The following is a 17,772-nucleotide window of genomic DNA, read 5'->3' as shown; positions in this document are numbered from 1 at the left end:
TCCTCTTCCACCAGCTCTTAGGCATGCACACTGATCTTTCAAGGGACACCGGCAAGACTTCTTGGGCTTTATCATTCTCTGTGAAAGGGCAGTGTACCCCAGATGTAGGAGATTAATTAAGTGCATGAAACTTGCACATATATAATAGCTGCAGGGCAAACACCACAGGTAAAAAGGTTATGAGATATTGCCCCGTACCAAGTTAAACCATTACACCATTTATTTTTAAATGTTGCTGCATTTCTTACAAAACACTCAAGGCAATTAACAATCACCAAAGTTAATGGTTAATTAAGACAAATTGAGAAAGCTCGTATGAAGTTGATGAGGTCAGCAAAGGTGAAGGAACCAGAAATTGGAACAACAGGCATGCCTCCTGCAATGAAAAGGTTTTCAGCCATGCACCAGAATACCAATGGAGGCAAGAGAGATTTCCCAGGGTTGTGGGCTCCACAGCCTGGGTCCTGCAGCGGAGAAGGCCCTTGCCTGTGTTTCCACCAACCCTGGGAGGTGGTACCTAGCTTTTTCTTAGTAAACAATTGGATGGAATGCCACCTGCATCCTTTTTCTTATATCTCCATAAGTAAGAGACGTAGATTTTCTCAGGCAGTGACACCCCTGGGGTCTGCTTGCTGCACTGTGCCTTGACTCACAGCTTCTGGGACTCTCCACTTTCACTGCTCTGCTTTTAAGAGCAATAATCTGGAAATTGAATGTGCTTTACTGTAGATTCTCCTTCAGTAGCCCATGTTCTGCCTGCACACATGGATTGGCAGTTTATATAAAAATAATACAGTACAATCACACTAATGCTTCTCCCCCCCCCCAAACATAATTTTAGAAAGCTGGGAAAATATGTCTTAAAGAAATCCAGCACAGAATCCCAGCTGTCTGATAAATAAAAAAGGATGTAAGGCATTTGGCCACATGGGACATACTTCCTACCTTGAGGGAACCCTGCTCCACCCATGCTCTCCTTGCTTGCTGACTAAATTGTAATAGGAAGATCCCCAGACAGCAGGCAGCACCTGTGTTTTGACAGTAACCACAACAAGATTCTAGGGGCTGATGAAATCATACGCTCTATTGCACCAGTATTTTTCCCCCTGTATGCAGACACAAAACACAGCTTAATATTCGCCATGTAATTATATTCAAAAGTGTGAAGAATACCTACCATATATATGCCACACAAACGGTATATTTTGCTTTTCTCATGATGACTCAGCTGGCAGCTATGAGAGACAGCTGCAGAATGAATAAATAAAATAGGCATTGAAAGAACAGTATTTAAAAGTATCTGCTGGTGAAGAGAGGCTTAGGCTATGGAAAGCCCCCTACCTGCAGGATCACCTGCATGGCGAAGGATACAGGTGGTACAACGATAACACTTCCGTTACTGATTCAGGAAACAAGAAGAGCCCATCTAGTCCAGTATCCCAGCATAATTCAGGGTCCTGTGGAAAATTATGCTAGCAGCTCAGATCCAGTTGCCTGACAGTGCTGGGGGCACCAGGCTGGGTTTTCGAGGAGGGGGGGCGGGGGCAGAACAGGCACCAGTGGTGGGCCCTGCTAGAGTGTTGGGACCTTGGTAACTGCCCATGAATGTGAGGTGATGGTGCAAGTCCTATAATTCAGACACCTAATGCAGCTAAAAATACCAGCGCCAGATAGGTAGATGCCTGCTTGAATATATTTAAAAATATTTTGATCAAGTGGCACCAACTGGGGGTGCGCATATGTGGGGAATCTCTGGGGTTGGGAGTTCCACAGTTTAAGCATCCTGCCCAGCTCCCACTGGGGTTGCCATCAAATACATTATTAAGAAAGAAAAAATGAATTGCTAAAAGAGAGGGCAAATATATTGGTGACATTTGAACATGCTAGTGTGTGCCTACACTAGCCAGGTGCTAACTGTTTATGGGGAAACATCAGGACCTCTGCTGGTCTCACTTTTGATGGACCAGGCAGCCCTTCACACAGAGAACTGTCCTCTTAAAAATAGGACATGTGGCCAACTCTGTCTCTTCTCACAGATCACTTTACAAAGGGAGAATCCTTTCTTCTCCCAAACTGCAATTATTCCTCTGAAATCTAGGGTTGGGAACAAGAAATTGGGGCGCAAGCCTGACGGAAGGACATAAAACGGCAACCGTGCTTTGCAATTCCTAGATAGGCGAACAGAGATGTGTGAACTTGCAAAAATGTTTTTTAAATCTACAATTAATAATTTAAGAATGGATTTTGGCGCCCTTGCTACTGCAGTTGTAATAGCCTTAAAAGTACTTAAGAGTTTGACAGAACGTAAGCTGTGACTCTCAGCAATTTATTTTCCAAAAGATCAAGGGTAGAAAGTGAATTTGACGTGCTTCAGAAATTCAGTGCCTTGAACAGTGGTCTGTACAGTTTTTTAAAGGGGAAGGAGAATTGTTCTATCATGTTACCAGAATCCAGTAATCAAAGGTGCAAATCAGCAAACAACAGAACATCTTTGATGAGCCACAATTTATGACAACAGTACAAAAAGGTTTAGCTTGGTCTGCAGAGCAGCTGTGGTTCCATACCACTTTTAATTAAGACAGAGAAGTGGTGGGTGTGAGACCTTGGAAACTTCTCCCCATCCCATCCCCCCTTCTGTTCTTCTGTTCCCCGCATTTTCTTGTAGCAATGTAGCTGTGTGTGTGCATGACTTACAATGCTTTATGACTTTGAACACGTTTAAAAATAAATGCTAAAAAGAAGAGGGAAAAGGGCAGCAAATCCAAGTCCTGCCACAAAAAAACTTTGGGGCCTGGGTCACTCCCTAACAATGCCCATTTCCAGACACATAGAGGAGGGAGAAAGGTTGTTTTCTGCTGCTCCAGAGAAGCGGACACGGAGCAATGGATCCAAACTACAAGAAAGAAGATTCCACCTAAACATTAGGAAGAACTTCCTGACAGTAAGAGCTGTTCGACAGTGGAATTTGCTGCCAAGGGATGGTTGTCACCCTTGGAGGCTAAGGCATTGAAGAAACTCAATATGGAGGCCGAATGGCCAAAGTATTGGGAAATCTTGGAACAAGATGGAGATAAATTGAAATTACAAAGTCATGAGAAATTGAAACCTAAAGTATGAGATTGGCTCCATTATTACCAAATAATGGAGGTTTACAAACAAGATAGGAAAATTGGCTTCCAGGTGGAGAAATCGAAATTAGAAACTGAATTGTTAGAACCCAATACCAAGAATTTGTCAAGAATGTATAATTTGCTGCTGAAATGGAATACACAAGATGAAACAGTTAAATCTGCTATGATTAAGTGGGCACAGGACATCGGTCATAACATTATGTTTGCTGACTGGGAATGGTTGTGGAACACCGGTATAAAATTTACGGCATGTAATGCCTTAAAGGAAAATATTATGAAAATGATCTACAGGTGGTACATGACTCCAGTCAAGCTAGCAAAAATTTATCATTTGCCTGATAATAAGTGTTGGAAGTGTAAAGAAACTGAAGGTACTTTCTATCACCTTTGGTGGATGTGCCCGAAGATTAAGGCTTTCTGGGAAATGATATATAATGAAATGAAAAAGGTACTTAAATGTACTTTCCCTAAGAAACCAGAGGCCTTTCTCTTGGGCATTGTCGGTCAATTGGTGTCAAAGAAAGATAGAATTTTTTTAATGTATGCTACGACAGCAGCAAGAATACTTATCGCAAAGTATTGGAAGACACAAGATCTACCCACTCTGGAAGAATGGCAGATGAAAGTGATGGACTATATGACACTGGCTGAGATGACTGGCAGAATCCGCAACCAGGGGAAGGAGACGGCGGAAGAAGAATGGAAGAAATTTAAAATTTATCTTAAGGACTATTATAAACTTGATGAATGTTAGAATGTCGAGGTTTTGAGAAAGAAAGGGTTACAGCGATATAAGATTAGAATGAAGGAAAGATTAAGAAGACATATGTTTGACAGAACTAATTTAGAAGTCGCTGGAAAATTTTGGATATTGGGATGCAGAAAGGGGAGGTATGGGGGAGTCCGAGAAACAAGGTTTATGAAAAAAAGGTTATGAAACTATACGTGTTTGTATGTCTTTTTATATGTTTGTATTGTTTTAAAAAATTTTGTAAAACCAATAAAAATTTATTAAAAAAAAAAAAAGGAATTTGCTGCCAAGGAGTGTGGTGGAGTCTCCTTCTTTGGAGGTCTTTAAGCAGAGGCTTGACAACCATATGTCAGGAGTGTTCTGATGGTGTTTCCTGCTTGGCAGGGGGTTGGACTCGATGGCCCTTGTGGTCTCTTCCAACTCTATGATTCTATGATTCTTCTGAAAGTCATTAGCCTGCAGCTGCTCACAAGACTCGGCAGAATGATTTATTCCTCCAAAGGTCAACCAGTTTCATTATGGGCAAGAATATGGCCTTTCAAGAAAGACTGTTCTGGATTTTGCATACTTCGGATGGTTCACTGCTTCCACTAATTAGCAGCAAAAGAATTTTGCTCTTGCTTCTAGGTCACCCAGCTCATTGTACTCTCTCTCACACACCCATTTTTATTGTGAACTGACGCCTATCGCAAAGTACGAAAAATATTATTCTTCCTAACTGTCCACCCCTTGGTAGTTACTAGTTTTGTTTTTTTCGGTTTCTCCATTAACGGCCCCCCTGCCAGGGCCACTCCCATCTGTGCAGCCATTTTCTCCAGTAGAAGAAGACGAAGAAGAGTTTGGATTTGATATCCCGCCTTTCACTCCCTTTTAAGGAGTCTCAAAGCGGCTAACATTCTCCTTTCCCTTCCTCCCCCACAACAAACACTCTGTGAGGTGAGTGGGGCTGAGAGACTTCAGAGAAGTGTGACTGGCCCAAGGTCACCCAGCAGCTGCATGTGGAGGAGCAGAGACACGAACCCGGTTTCCCAGATTATGAGACTACCGCTCTTAACCACTACACCACACTGGCTCTCAGTACTGTTGAGTAGCAGCTGCTCGCAAACAAAAGCCTTGAACAAAGTCAAGCCATCGTTTCACCTCATCCGGCACATTCTGCTGAAACCAGCAGTGGGTCTTCATGGAAAGCATGAGTTCTGCCACTGAGTTTTAGCCCTTTTGCTAGGAACTCAAATATGAAAACCAGGTTGGGAGCATGTCCACACATGTCTTGGGGTGGGGTGCCTGTTTTCTGAAGTCCAGTCCTTGAAAGATAGTGACTGGATCGTGTCCAAAGGAGGGCCACTTAGCAGGGATGCTTGAGCAGATTTCCTGCATAGGGAAAGGGTTGGGCTTCATGACATTTCAGGTGCCTTCCAACTCCATGATTCTATTACCGTATTTTTCGCTCTATAAAACGCACCAGACCATAAGACGCACCTAGTTTTTGGAGGAGGAAAACAAAACAAAAAAATATTCTGAATCCCAGAAGCCAGAACAGCAAGAGGTATCGCTGCGCAGTGAAAGCAACGATCCCTCTTGCTGTTCTGTCTTCTGAGATAGCTGCGCAGCCTGCATTCGCTCCATAGGACGCACACACATTTCCCTTTACTTTTTAGGAGGGAAAAAGTGTGTCTTATAGAGCAAAAAATACGGTATTTCCCCCCACTGTGCTACAGATTTATTGACAGCATTTATACATCACCTTTGTAATATTTATCCCAGGGTGGTGAAAATTAAGAGAGTCAATATGTACTACCTGCAGCCCTCCAGCTCCTGGAGGCCTTGTTCCCAAGGAAGCTTGCAACTCCAGCCTTTGCATGCTGTTATGCTACCAAGGGAGCCCCACACACTTGCATCACTGGGGCTTTGGAAGAACTGGCAGAGCAAATCCATATCAGGCTTGTGATTTGGGCCAAGAGCTCGGGTTCCCCACAATCGCACAAGCCTTTCCCTGACTCAAAAGGACTTCAAAGAGGTAACAGATTTTTTTTAAAGCATCTCAAAGATTGCTTAGAAGTATTTAATAACTGGCAGTTTAGGCAGATTTCACAATTTACACGTGGTGGGGGAGGAGTGAGGAGATGTAAATACAATATACTTATTAGTTATAATATGATTAGTGTGTCCCGCAGGCAGCCAAGCATGAAAAAGGAGGAATGAGGTATAGCCATTAAGGACATATTACCAATATACAGATTAATTTAAACATTTTGGCAACAGTGTTTGTACAGCAAATAAGGTCCAAGGTGCTGTATTTTCTTTCAGAACAAGACTGTTACGCATACAAAAGAGCACTTTTTTCTGTTTTCAAGGTGCAGTTCCCAATGACCGCAAACTTCTCACGTACCATACAGCTGTCCTGTTGTTGCAATACAGATATGCTGGGGATGTCGTAAGCCTCCGTGAAACAGGACACAGCGGCTCAAGCAGCTGGCAGATGCTATGCGGGTTTGCTTAAAAGTTGATCCCAGCTCAACAGGGCTACTTCATCACAATCATTTGTTGATCATGTTGTTGCACGAGAAAGAAGCTTGGATGGACCCTCAATTTTTTATTTCAGTTAGCCAAACACACTCTGAACTTTGGTGGCCGGGGGTGGTGGTGGGTGGCATCCTGTATAAATGCTGTTTAAGTGTCAAAGCAGCCAACTCTTCAGGGAACAGAATGCTTCCAGGAAGAAGAGGCCCCATCTCTCCCTATGTCCCACCCTCATGATGTTATTCTTCTTCCTGTTTCTACATCACCGATATAGCTTTGGGCCACACACAAACACGAAAAACTGCTTGAGCAGCAGCTGATGACGGCTGTTTGGGGCTTAGGGGTACCGGCCGACCAGCTCTGCTCTGTGTCAGTTTTCAAAACTTGTGCAGTGTACAAAACTTGTGCAATGTACAAGTGGACACTGTGCCCATTCTAAAGCGCATTGGGGGTTGTGCTAGGAGAGAGATTTTCAGGCTACAGCCTTTTATATACACACAACAACAAACTTTGGTTACGCATTCACACCTGCATTTCTACTTGTGTAAAATACTACATGGTGCTCTTTAAAGCCCTTCTGTTCTTTGCGACCTGGTTTTTGTGTTGAAAGACAGATAATCTCGAGCCCTTCCACAGAGGCAATGGAGCCCTCGCTATCCGCTTTCTCAATGGGAACTCTCTCCACCCTATAGAAGCTACTTGAACTGGACAGAGGAAAAACTCCTCATCTCTGAAAACATCCACCACCCACCCCAGTTTCTGGTCTTTTCACAATTCCAGAAACAGTCCCCGCCCTGCCCTGCCCCCCCCCCCCAGTGTAAAAAAAGTCACTGTGGACAGATTCCACAGATGTTCACATACTGTGATTTACAAACTCCTCTCCAGAAGCGAAGTTTGTAAATCAATTGCCGGTGAGAGCATCACACCCCTTTCCTCACTCTGCATAGAAGCCCCTGCAGAAAAACACAACCCCACTTTGCTAAAACTGATGCATATTTTTAAAAATTGCTTAATCTGTCTCCCTTCCCACCCACCTAAAAATGTGGACCTCTAAAGGACAAGCCCATCTTCAAACAACTGCATAGATGTAGGTAAAGGGTTCAGTTTTAACGACACAGTAACATCACCCACAAATTCAAAGAGTTGGCCGCCCAGACCTGCATCCACCGGGGAACATTTTGGCATCTGAGAACGTTAGGCACCTGGGGGTTAATTCCTGTTATGAAAATCCTCAGAGCTGCAAACAGAAAGGCACCCGCTGGCCATCACACAACCTGCAGCCCCCGGTCGTGCCCATCCAGCTGCACTTTCAGTTTGTGGAGCTCTTCAATCTCCCGGTTGTGGCGCTCGGTTTTGTGGCGGACGAGGGAGCGGTAGAAATGGATGGTGAAGACGACAAAGATGATCCCCACCGGGACCATGATGATGGTGGAGATGAGGGCTGCCTGCCACCCTGTGTGCTGGCTGGTCTTCTGGACGATGGCGGTGCCGTTTCTCAGCACGGAGTCCACGGGCAGGAACTTGATCCAGCACAGGAGGACGACCTCGGCGAGGAAGAGGAGGATGCCCAGGACAGTGGAAAAGCCCCAGGCCAGCTCAATGTAGGGGTGCATGCGCTCGTGGGGGGACTCGCTGATGGAGTTTAGGTTGTGGATGTTGCTCACGGCTTCCACGTTGGGGAGGATGCAAGTGCTGATGAGCAGGGCAAAGAGGTGGACAGCCACAAGGATGGTAGTGCAGGCACTGAAGGCAATCAGCAACATCGGGGGGTATTGGTACTGCATCTCCAGCTGGACCTCCACCATCGCCACCTGAAAAGCAACATCCGTGAGTGTTTGCTTGCCTCTACAAAATCCAGGAGAGAGTTGGCAGTAAATCACACCAGTCAAGTTGCTCTTTAATAGCATGAACACAATTAGCACAGACTGGGCAGAGCATTAGGCTTGATGAGCATGGCAGCTCATCCCTGGTAGGTCTTGCCTCATGAATCAGTTGCTGAGACTGATAGTCCCTCCAAGCAATTGGAGACTGTGCCTGCGTGCAGCCAACCTCTCCTCTGCCCTTTTCATGCCTCTTCTGGTTCTGGGATAGAAGTGGAGAGGGGAGCTTGTCACAGCAGGAGAGGGAGAAACCTGTGATTTGTCACCAGCCTGACTCATCTCTGCCTCTTGGCCTCCCTCCTCTCCTGTTTCAACTTCTGCCTCTGATTCTGGACATCTCTTTGCCACGGACTCTCCCAGCTCACTAGACCCTGTTACCCCTTCAGCTTCCGAAACCACCTCTTCCCAGTCTTCTTCCTCTGACCACACATTGTCGTCCCACCACCAATCCCTGGGCTCTGAATCTTCTTCCCTTGGAGGTCCCCCTGCTGGTTCCTCCCACTATTCCTCTGCATCCAACCAGTCTGTGACAACTGCTAACCCACAAGAACAATCCACACAAGCGATTGTCATTCACGCAATGCATGAACTAACACGGAATTCACTGTCTTGGGATGTGGGGATGGCTCAGATGGTTTTAAAAAGGGGACAAATTAATAGGGAATAAATCTATAAACAGTTACTATTTAGAATGCCTATGTCCAGAGGAAGAGTGTTTATTTATTATTATTTGTTATAAGTGGGACTTGATCATTATTTAAGTTCACAGGTGGTTTTTCCCCCATATGTGGTAGCTACACCCTCGAGGGCATTTCCTTTTTGGGAAAAGTGTTTTATGAAGCTGGTTTAATCACTAAGCAAAACACACCTCTAGATTCCAAGATCACCCTCTTTTCATTCCATGCGGAAGCTGCTCGGGATCTTTCAAATAGTAATAAAAAGTGTATAACTCGTTTAATGACTGCGGCAAGCCTTATAATTATGAAAGACTTTGAATATAGACCTTTTGGAAACTTGGCTGTCACAACTTCAGGATCTAGTTTTGATGGATAAACTAACTTCACACATGCAGGGAGGACCGAATGCACAGGCATAATAAAATCCAACACTTTATCTTCAATCTGGTGCAAATTTATTATGTACGCAATGCTGAAAGGACATGGCTACTGACCACCTGCAATGTGTGGTAATTTATGGAATGACGCCTTTATTCCATAAGTGACATGACTCTTTGCACAGGATACTCGATTCAATTCCCCCTCGTTTTCCCCCGCTGCGCAAAAGCCAGTCAATGCTTTTTTCTTTTCTTTTTTTCAATTTAAGGGGGCAAGGTTGCTAGCAAGCACAGATTTTGACAGGTTACCAAGACCAGCCAAACTCGGTGCACCTCTGCACTAGAGTGCACTTTCCGTTCACACAATGTTACAAGGAAGCCCAAGGTCCAGGCTAACGCCTTGTGTGAATTCAGCACGCGCTCTAGAACATTCCTGCATGTTGCAGGTTGCTGAGTTGGCACAGGGGTGCCTCAGTAGACATACAGAAAGGCTCCCTGAAGTGGGGGGGGGTGTCCTAAAAACTACTCCACAATCGTGCCAGACCGAGAAACCATCTGGGTCAGGTCTCTCTGGGAAAACATTTTCTAAGTAGGTTAATTCAATATACAAATTAGCAGTAGTCTGTGCTACAGTGCCTTTTTGCATAAAAATACACACACACACCGGCTCCAAAGAACACAGGAAACTGCCTTATACGGAGTCAGACTCCTGATCTATCTACCTCAATAGTGCCTGCACTGACTGGCAGCAGCTCTCCAGGTCTTTCCCAACTCTGCCTAGAGATGTCAGGGATTGAACCTAGGACATTTGCATGCAAATCGTGGACTCCACCACTGAGCTTTTACAACAGCACATCTCAAGCAACACCCTCGGGTTTCCACTGCATAGACGTCTCCAAGGCATCCTCGTTGGCAGGCCTCAAGTTGATCTAACTTCTCTACCAGTAAGGCTTGCGCTTGCTGCAGGTGTAGCTTTGCACATTCTCAGGCAGGGAGACAAACATGGCACTGGGGCTGCAGGTCACTGCAGCATCTCTCTTGCCATCCATGTCTTTTGGTCCTACCTGCACCGTAAGACAGCACTCGGGGCCTCCCCCTCAAAATGCCCACGGGGGCAGGATCACAAAAGGCTTAATATTCTTAGATAACATGACATGCAAAATGATGTCTGTTCCATGCTACTACAGCTGGACAGAAGCCTCCTACACTGCTTAAGTTTCATTTTCTCTTCCCTTCCCTTCAGGACTGTGGCAGGGGAAAGAGGCCATGCCCTGCTCAGTTATCTATTCGTGCCAGATGGAAGGAGCCGATCAGAGCCGTTTCGACAGAACCGCCCCACCTTATTAAATTTGTATACTGTCCTCTACCCATAGATCTCAGGGCGCTTCACAACTTAAGATCATAAAATACATAATGAAAACAAAAAAACCCCCATACATTTTAGAAGGGTGTTGGATGCCAGTCAGCCAAAGGCAACTAAGGTCTAAACCCCTTTCAAAGCCCTCTCACTTGGTGTTCATAATGTGAGCTGAAGCCATCCAAGAGGCACATGGAGCCAATTTTTTCAGACACAGAAATGAAACTGACAAGCTGCTTATATTTCTACATTCAGGGGAGATGTATGCAAGAGCACCAGGAATCAGAGCTAGCCCTACCATTAGGTAGAGCAAGACTCAGGGTGGCTGATTTGGGGTGATACTAAAGGGCAGCAAATGATTAGCTATTTACCATTGTTGTACTGCATTTTTATTTTTACTGCCAGGACAGGAAATGGGAGAGGCGTTGGTGGGATTTTCTAGCACAGGTGTTTAAAAACTTGACTAGCCTTAGGCACATAGCTGTCAACTTTTCCCTTTTCTTGCGAGGAATCCTATTCGGAATAAGGGAATTTCCCTTTAAAAAAGGGAAAATTGACAGCTGTGCTTAGGCACTAATCACCTTGACTGGGGTAGCATCCGTTGCTCTGTTTCAAGCATCGAAATGCCCTGGACTGTTCCTGGGGGGAGGACAGCACTCTTCCAACAAATTACCACTTAGAATCATAGAACTATAGAGTCGCAAGGGACCATGATGGTCAACCAGTCTGACCCACTGCAATGCAGGAATCTTCTACCCAACGTGGGGCTTGAACCCAAGGCCCTGGAATTAAGAGTCTCATGCTCAGCTATTCACATGGTGTGATCGCAGGTGCATGGGATTTTTTCGTATGCTGTAGGTTTTGTTTCTGCCTCAGGCTGCTTCTGATCCTGGGTCAGCATTGGGGCATTTGCATTAGCTAATAACTGCAAGCGACAGACCAAATGGTTCAAAGATCAGAGCAGATTTTTGCAGACAAGCTGCTATGAAAACATACCATAGCAAATCCAGAGAGTAACGCAGAAGTCCGGCTGGAAGCTTTCAGCTTGGCTCGGCTCAGGTACAATTTCCGCCATGAAAGGGCCTGGACGGAATGATGGTTGGATGTGACCAGCTCGAGGTAACTGCGACGCACCCAGTCTCGGTAGTCCATGCCCTTAGCAGCCGGCTCAGTGCAACAAGTGGAAGCGGGAGGATCCGCGGGGACATTTAACTCGGAACTCATGATGAAAGGCAAGCTGTGGGAAAGTTGAGGAAAAATCAGCATTGCAAACACCAGATACACGCCAGGCGCCGTGCGGAAGTCAAAGCAAAACGAGTCCTGGCTTGCAATCTAAAAGCACATGAGATTAGAGGAGAGGGTAGCTGGAGCAAAATGAGAAACTCCCCACAAGTTGGAGAGTGTAGGAAAAGGGGGGGGGAGAGAGAGAAAGGATGCAAAATATTCAACTGTCAGCCCAGGAGCAGGAAAGAAATTTAAAAAGCGAAACGGTGCATGGATAGGTAAAACACAAGAAGGAAAAGATGAGTCTTCAATAACTTGTGAGACAAAGAAGTCTGCAGAATATTTTAAGGAAGACAGGACAGGAAGCAGGGAGATAAGAAACAGCTCGGCCAATGGTGCATTTAATAACTACAAAGGCAGATAAAAAAGAGCAAGATCATGAAGGGATTTAAAAGTTCAAGTGAGTAAGTTTACATTCTATCCTAAGCAAGAGAGAAAGCCAGTGAAGGGGAACACGTAGGCCACCTTCGCATGCAATGTTAAGCCAGATGTTAAGCCAGTGGTGTTTTGAGACTAAGCAGTGCTACACTCTGCCCGGTTGCTCCCATTTCCCTTCTCCTCAGTCTGAGCGGAATAAACAAATCAAGAAGCTTCCCGTTACTTTTGAACCAAGGATCACGGTCCGCTGTTTCCTAACAAGCCACACTTGCTAGTCAACCTGGAGCCCACAGCTTGCTGTTGCCTTGCTGGTCCTGGCAGGAGGAACAAAGAGGAAAGCGGTGAGGTTTCTTACCTTTTAGGCAGTTCCCTCTTGCTCCCTCTCACCCATACACCTCCTTTTCCTTTTATTGTTCCTCAACCACTCATCCTTGTCCAAACACTCTCATTCTGCAAAAAACTACTGCCAGGAGATATGCAAACGTAGCTGTCTGTGGAGCAGTGCTGTTTGCATAATGAGAGCAGAATGTGGGGGTGGAAGGTTCGGCAAGAGAGAGGAAGAGCGTTTGCTCAACCCCCAGTTTCTCTGAGCAGGTTCTCTAGAATCCCTCTTCCCTGCCATTCTACCCCAGAGTTTAAAAATCCCAAGTTGCTAAGCGATATGTTGGAGCAAAGGCATTTAGTCTCTCCCCCTCCTCCCCCAGCGCCTTGTGCAAGGATTGGTTCTTTAAAATTCAATGCTCGCACCTCAAAACATTAGTATTTGCTCCAAGTATTCAAAGCCTCCTCCCCTTTTCCATCTACTTATATGGTGGAAATGGAGAAAGCTTTCATTCATGAGCCACAATTTTAGAAAAAGAACTGTGTGTGTATGTGTGAAAGAGACGAGAGAGAGAGAGAGAGAGAGAGAGAGAGAGAGAGAGAGAACTCAGAAAAGAATTTAAGCTCAAAGTAATAAAGACTACAGTGAGATGGACCTCACTCACTTATAAAACACCGTTCAAACAGAAAATCAGATGTGAGGGCTGCAAGGTTGGGAGTTCTATAGTAGCCCCACGGGCATGATCAAATAATATTCCCAGCTTCCTTACCCCCAAAATTATGTATTTGCCCCAGAGATGCAACACGAAGATAGCCACAATACTGTATAGGAAGAATCCTGTACTCTGTTACTTTTATGAACAGAATTGGTGCATTCATTTTCCCTGAAGCACACTAATTTCATTTATAGAACTGATCTTCCACTTTTCAGCTTGGAAGCTCTCAAGAGGCTCACCAAAGGAAAACATATTTAACATGAAAGATTTAAAAAATTTAAAGCATTCCCAAGGACAGTTTGGAGTACACTATTAGAAATACCAACGGCCTTTTTTTTGGGGGGGGGGGGACAAGGAAGGTGTTTGCTTGGTGCCTAAATGAAGAAAACAAGGCTGGTGCTGGCCAAGTGTCCCCACGAAGGGAATTTCAAAAAGAGGAAGCGTTGCTGAAATTGCTCTGTCTATATTTGAGGGGGATAACTAGGGCAGGGTCCCAGGTTCATGTAGGGGAGAGATTCAAGAGCGCACTGGTAAATTTAGGCTTGTGTGATTAAAACAGATCAAGCTTTGTGCAAGCAAATCAGAACGAATGCTCAATAAGCAGGTCACCTGGATGAACTCAGAGAAGTCAAGGTAGTGTGTGAGGGGCTGGAAGTTGCCCTGTAGGTATGCTGGGTACCATCAATATTTGCCACATCTTTGGCCTCTTAGATGCTGCTCATCCTGCGAGCTCGGCACAATCCAATCCCTGCACCACAACAGCTACCTTTATTTGGAAGATAGGACTTGAGTGATATCAATAAAAAGGAATGCTTTATAGATAAGAACATCCAGTTCAGCATCCTGTTCTCACAGAGAAGAAGAAGAGTTTGGATTTGATATCCTGCCTTTCACTCCCTTTAAGGAGTCTCAAAGAGGCTAACATTCTCCTTTCCCTTCCTCCCCCACAACAAACACTCTGTGAGGTGAGTGGGGCTGAGAGACTTCAGAGAAGTGTGACTAGCCCAAGGTCACCCAGCAGCTGAATGTGGAGGAGCGGAGACGCGAACCCGGTTCCCCAGATTACTAGACTACCGCTCTTAACCACTACACCACACTGGCTCTCGGCCAACCAGAAGTTTCTGGAAAACCAACAAGCAGGACCTGAGTGCAACAGACCTCTCCAGAGGCATAGCTGGGGGGACGGGGGGGCACTGGGTGCCACATCATGGGGGGCAGCACTTACCATGGGGCGTGTAGTGCACCCAAGCCATGCGTCTCTCCTGGGAGTGATGCAGCGGTCCTGGTGCCTGCAGGCTCCATGCTGCCCGAAACGGCAGCGTGGGGCTTGCTTCTGCCCACTGCCTCCCCCACAGCTGCCCTACAGCTGAGGGCAAGGCTCCACACAACAAGCCCTGCCTTGGCTTGCTCTGCCCAGTGGGTAGCTTGCCCTGCCCCCATGGGCAATTCATCCCGCCCCCGGGTACCCGAGTGACTAGCTACGCCGCTGGCCCTCTCCCCACTTGTAAATCTTAGCAACTGATGTTTAGAGGCATACCGCCTCCAAAAGTGGAGACAGAACTTAGCTATAAATTCTACCCTGCTCTTTTCAATGACCGCACCTAACAAAAGCTCACTGTTCTCTTCTGGGAATAATTCAATGAACTGCTGACAACCTATTATGCCCTAATGGCTTCAATCCAACATACCTTAAAAAAGAGATTGTGAGCCTGTGTCTGTAAGATGTCTTGGACTTCCAAGGGCATCATAAGACGAGTCATGCTGGATCGGATCAAAGCTCTGACCAGTCCAGGATCCTGTACTCACAGTGGCCAACCAGATGCCTATGGGAAGCCCAGAAGCAGGGCAGGAGCGCAATAGCACACTCCTCAACCAATATGGCCAGTGGTCAAGGAGGAGGAGTTCCAGCAACATCCAGAGGGCTGCAGGTTCCCCAACTCTGCCTTACAGACTGTCTTCTCCAATACCCCCGTTCTCATCCCCAAGCTCTGCAAAAGGTGACCTCTGAATGGTCCTACTGGTATATCAGGTTTGCAAAGGGAAGAAGAGAAATATGATCAGTAGCTTCCTCCAGGTTTCCTTCCCCCTGGAGACTCACTGAAGTCCAAGCGTGATCACCACCTAGAAGTGTTATTAAACCTCCCACAAAGACCAAGATCTAGGATCACATTTGCAGTAAAGGATCACAATCAAGGGTGAGCTTTCAGGAGGATCACAGCCAAGTTAGAAAAGAGCAGAGAAATTTCTATGAGTTTTGTTGCGTTTTATTGTGTTCTAATGCACAGCCCACTCCTACGCTTTTGAAAGGCTATAAACTGAAATAGCGTGGGGAAGCTGCTACAGCAGGGACTGCCAATCGTTTTAGCCTCAAGGAGTGGGTGCCCTACCTCAGTGGGCATGACTAGCAGAAGGTGTGGCAGTGGCTGGAGCCAATGTTGTCATTTACACACACACGCACATTCACACACACTCCAATAGAGTGATTACAGACTGTGGCATTCCCAGGTAGGCTTACATAATGCAAATATGCATTAAAAATATGTTTGCCTGATCATCACACATCATGACTACCAAAAGGGCATCTTCATGCCTTCTCCCTCATGGATTTAATTTTATTACATTTATAGCCTACATTTTCTCCAATAAGCTCAATGCTCTCCTCAACTCATCTTACGATCACAACATTCCTGTTAAGTTGCATGAGGGTGAAAGTTAGTAACTGGCCTGATGTCACCCAGGGAGCTTCATGGCCGAGGGTAGATTCGAACCTTGGTTTCCCACGTGCTAGCCTAACATTTTAACTGCTATTGGGTTATTGGATCCTAATTTACATTCAATACAAGAACCTTTAAGACATCGCCTCCTCTCGCAATCTCAACTTACTCCACCAACCCCTGCAAAATGAAGCGGCAATACCAACTCACAGACTATATACTTTACAAAGCCGGAGGCTGGAAGAACATCAGATTATCACAAATTATTCATTGTCTTGGAATAAAAAGCCTACCCTGATGTTGAGAATGCAGCCTCTGCTAAGTGTGGGCCCCCGCTGTAATTCCACGGGCTTCGGTGGGCGTTGCCTTGGAGAGAGCATTTGGTCTCGCCACAAGTCATGTCAGCAAAGCACTCCGAAGAGGGGAAGTGCTTTAGGAGTGCTGGCTGAGGCTGGGTTTGATCTTGTTTGTCATCTCTGCTTCAAAGGCAGCAGGGGGAAAGCCTTACATCTCTTTTCTTTCCCCCAAGAGCAGTGAACAATGTAAGCAAGGGGAGAGGGGGGGGGAAATATCCTTGTATGCACCAGACTCAATCTTCTTTTTCCTTGAATTAGTTTTTCAATGCATAGTCTCTCCCCCCCCCCAGCTATAGAGGGGAAAATGGGGGAGGAAAAGCCCATGAAATGAAGGAGGTACAATCTGTAATATTTCCATGCAAAACTTAAATTTGTCTTTGCATGCTTCCCGTAAATTTCACTCATCAAATCAGAGGTCCTTTCTTAGTACCCCTCTCTTGGGACCCCTTCTTCATCACCCCACGGACATTTGCAGGACATCAGTGAATCTCTGTTTTCTCCCTTCCCCCCTTCCCCTAACCGCCACTACTACAGTTTTCAAATAATCTATTTTTTTCTTCCTATTTGTGCTGCCAATAGGAGACCAGCTTCCTATCTGTCTAAGAGCAACTGTTCCCTGAAAGATCATTCTTCCAGATTCCTCTGTTCTTCCTCACTCCACCCCTAGAAGTGTGTTCATTTCTTCCTCCCGACCCAATAGCCTTGCAGGGCAGCAAACCGTATCATATTTGGCTGAATCAGATATACATGCCCCTTCTTCCATGTCTCCCGCAGATCTCCCTGCCCCCAGCCTTGTTCTTATGCATTCAGAGGCTGCCCTGTGGCACAATCGAGAGTGAAATCTTTTGTTCCAAGCAGATCGATGGATGCAGAGCCAGTGCTAAGAGGACGGTTAGCTCTAGCGCTGTTTAGCTGGTGACGGAGGGTGCATGATGAGTCATTGGAATGAGGCCATGATCTATTACTCACGTAGAAAAATGCAGGTTCATCGTAATGTCTGAAATGCAGCACATTTTGTTTCCTGCCATAAACACACAAATTGGGAGGCAGTAATGCTTCTGAATGGGACGTGGGTGGCGTTGTGGGTTAAACCACAGAGCCTAGTACTTGCCGATCAGAAGGTCGGCGGTTTGAATCCCCACGACGGGGTGAGCTCCCGTTGCTAAGTCCCTGCTCCTGCCAACCTAGCAGTTCGAAAGCACGTCAAAGTGCAAGTAGATAAATAGGTACCGCTCCGGCGGGAAGGTAAACGGCATCTCCGTGCACTGCTCTGGTTCGCCAGAAGCGGCTTAGTCCTGCTGGCCACATGA

The 17,772-nt window shown here is 45.9% G+C and overlaps 1 protein-coding gene across 1 annotated transcript; it reads right to left on the bottom strand.

The window, feature by feature from the left end:
- Positions 1–5,926: 5,926 nt before the first annotated feature.
- ORAI2 (ORAI calcium release-activated calcium modulator 2) lies at positions 5,927–17,534 on the bottom strand. Its single transcript, XM_081173171.1, has 3 exons — positions 16,400–17,534; positions 11,690–11,930; positions 5,927–8,213 (listed from the first exon to the last, which is right to left on the bottom strand). The coding sequence occupies exons 1-3, from the start codon at positions 16,504–16,506 to the stop codon at positions 7,668–7,670; spliced, it is 894 nt and encodes a 297-aa protein (XP_081029297.1). The 5' UTR covers positions 16,507–17,534; the 3' UTR covers positions 5,927–7,667.
- Positions 17,535–17,772: the final 238 nt, after the last annotated feature.

The sequence above is a fragment of the Podarcis bocagei genome (genome assembly GCF_964188305.1).
Source record: "Podarcis bocagei genome assembly, chromosome: 15".
In the NCBI taxonomy this organism is placed as follows: Eukaryota; Metazoa; Chordata; class Lepidosauria; order Squamata; family Lacertidae; genus Podarcis; species Podarcis bocagei.
This window is presented reverse-complemented; position numbering and strand designations above follow the sequence as displayed.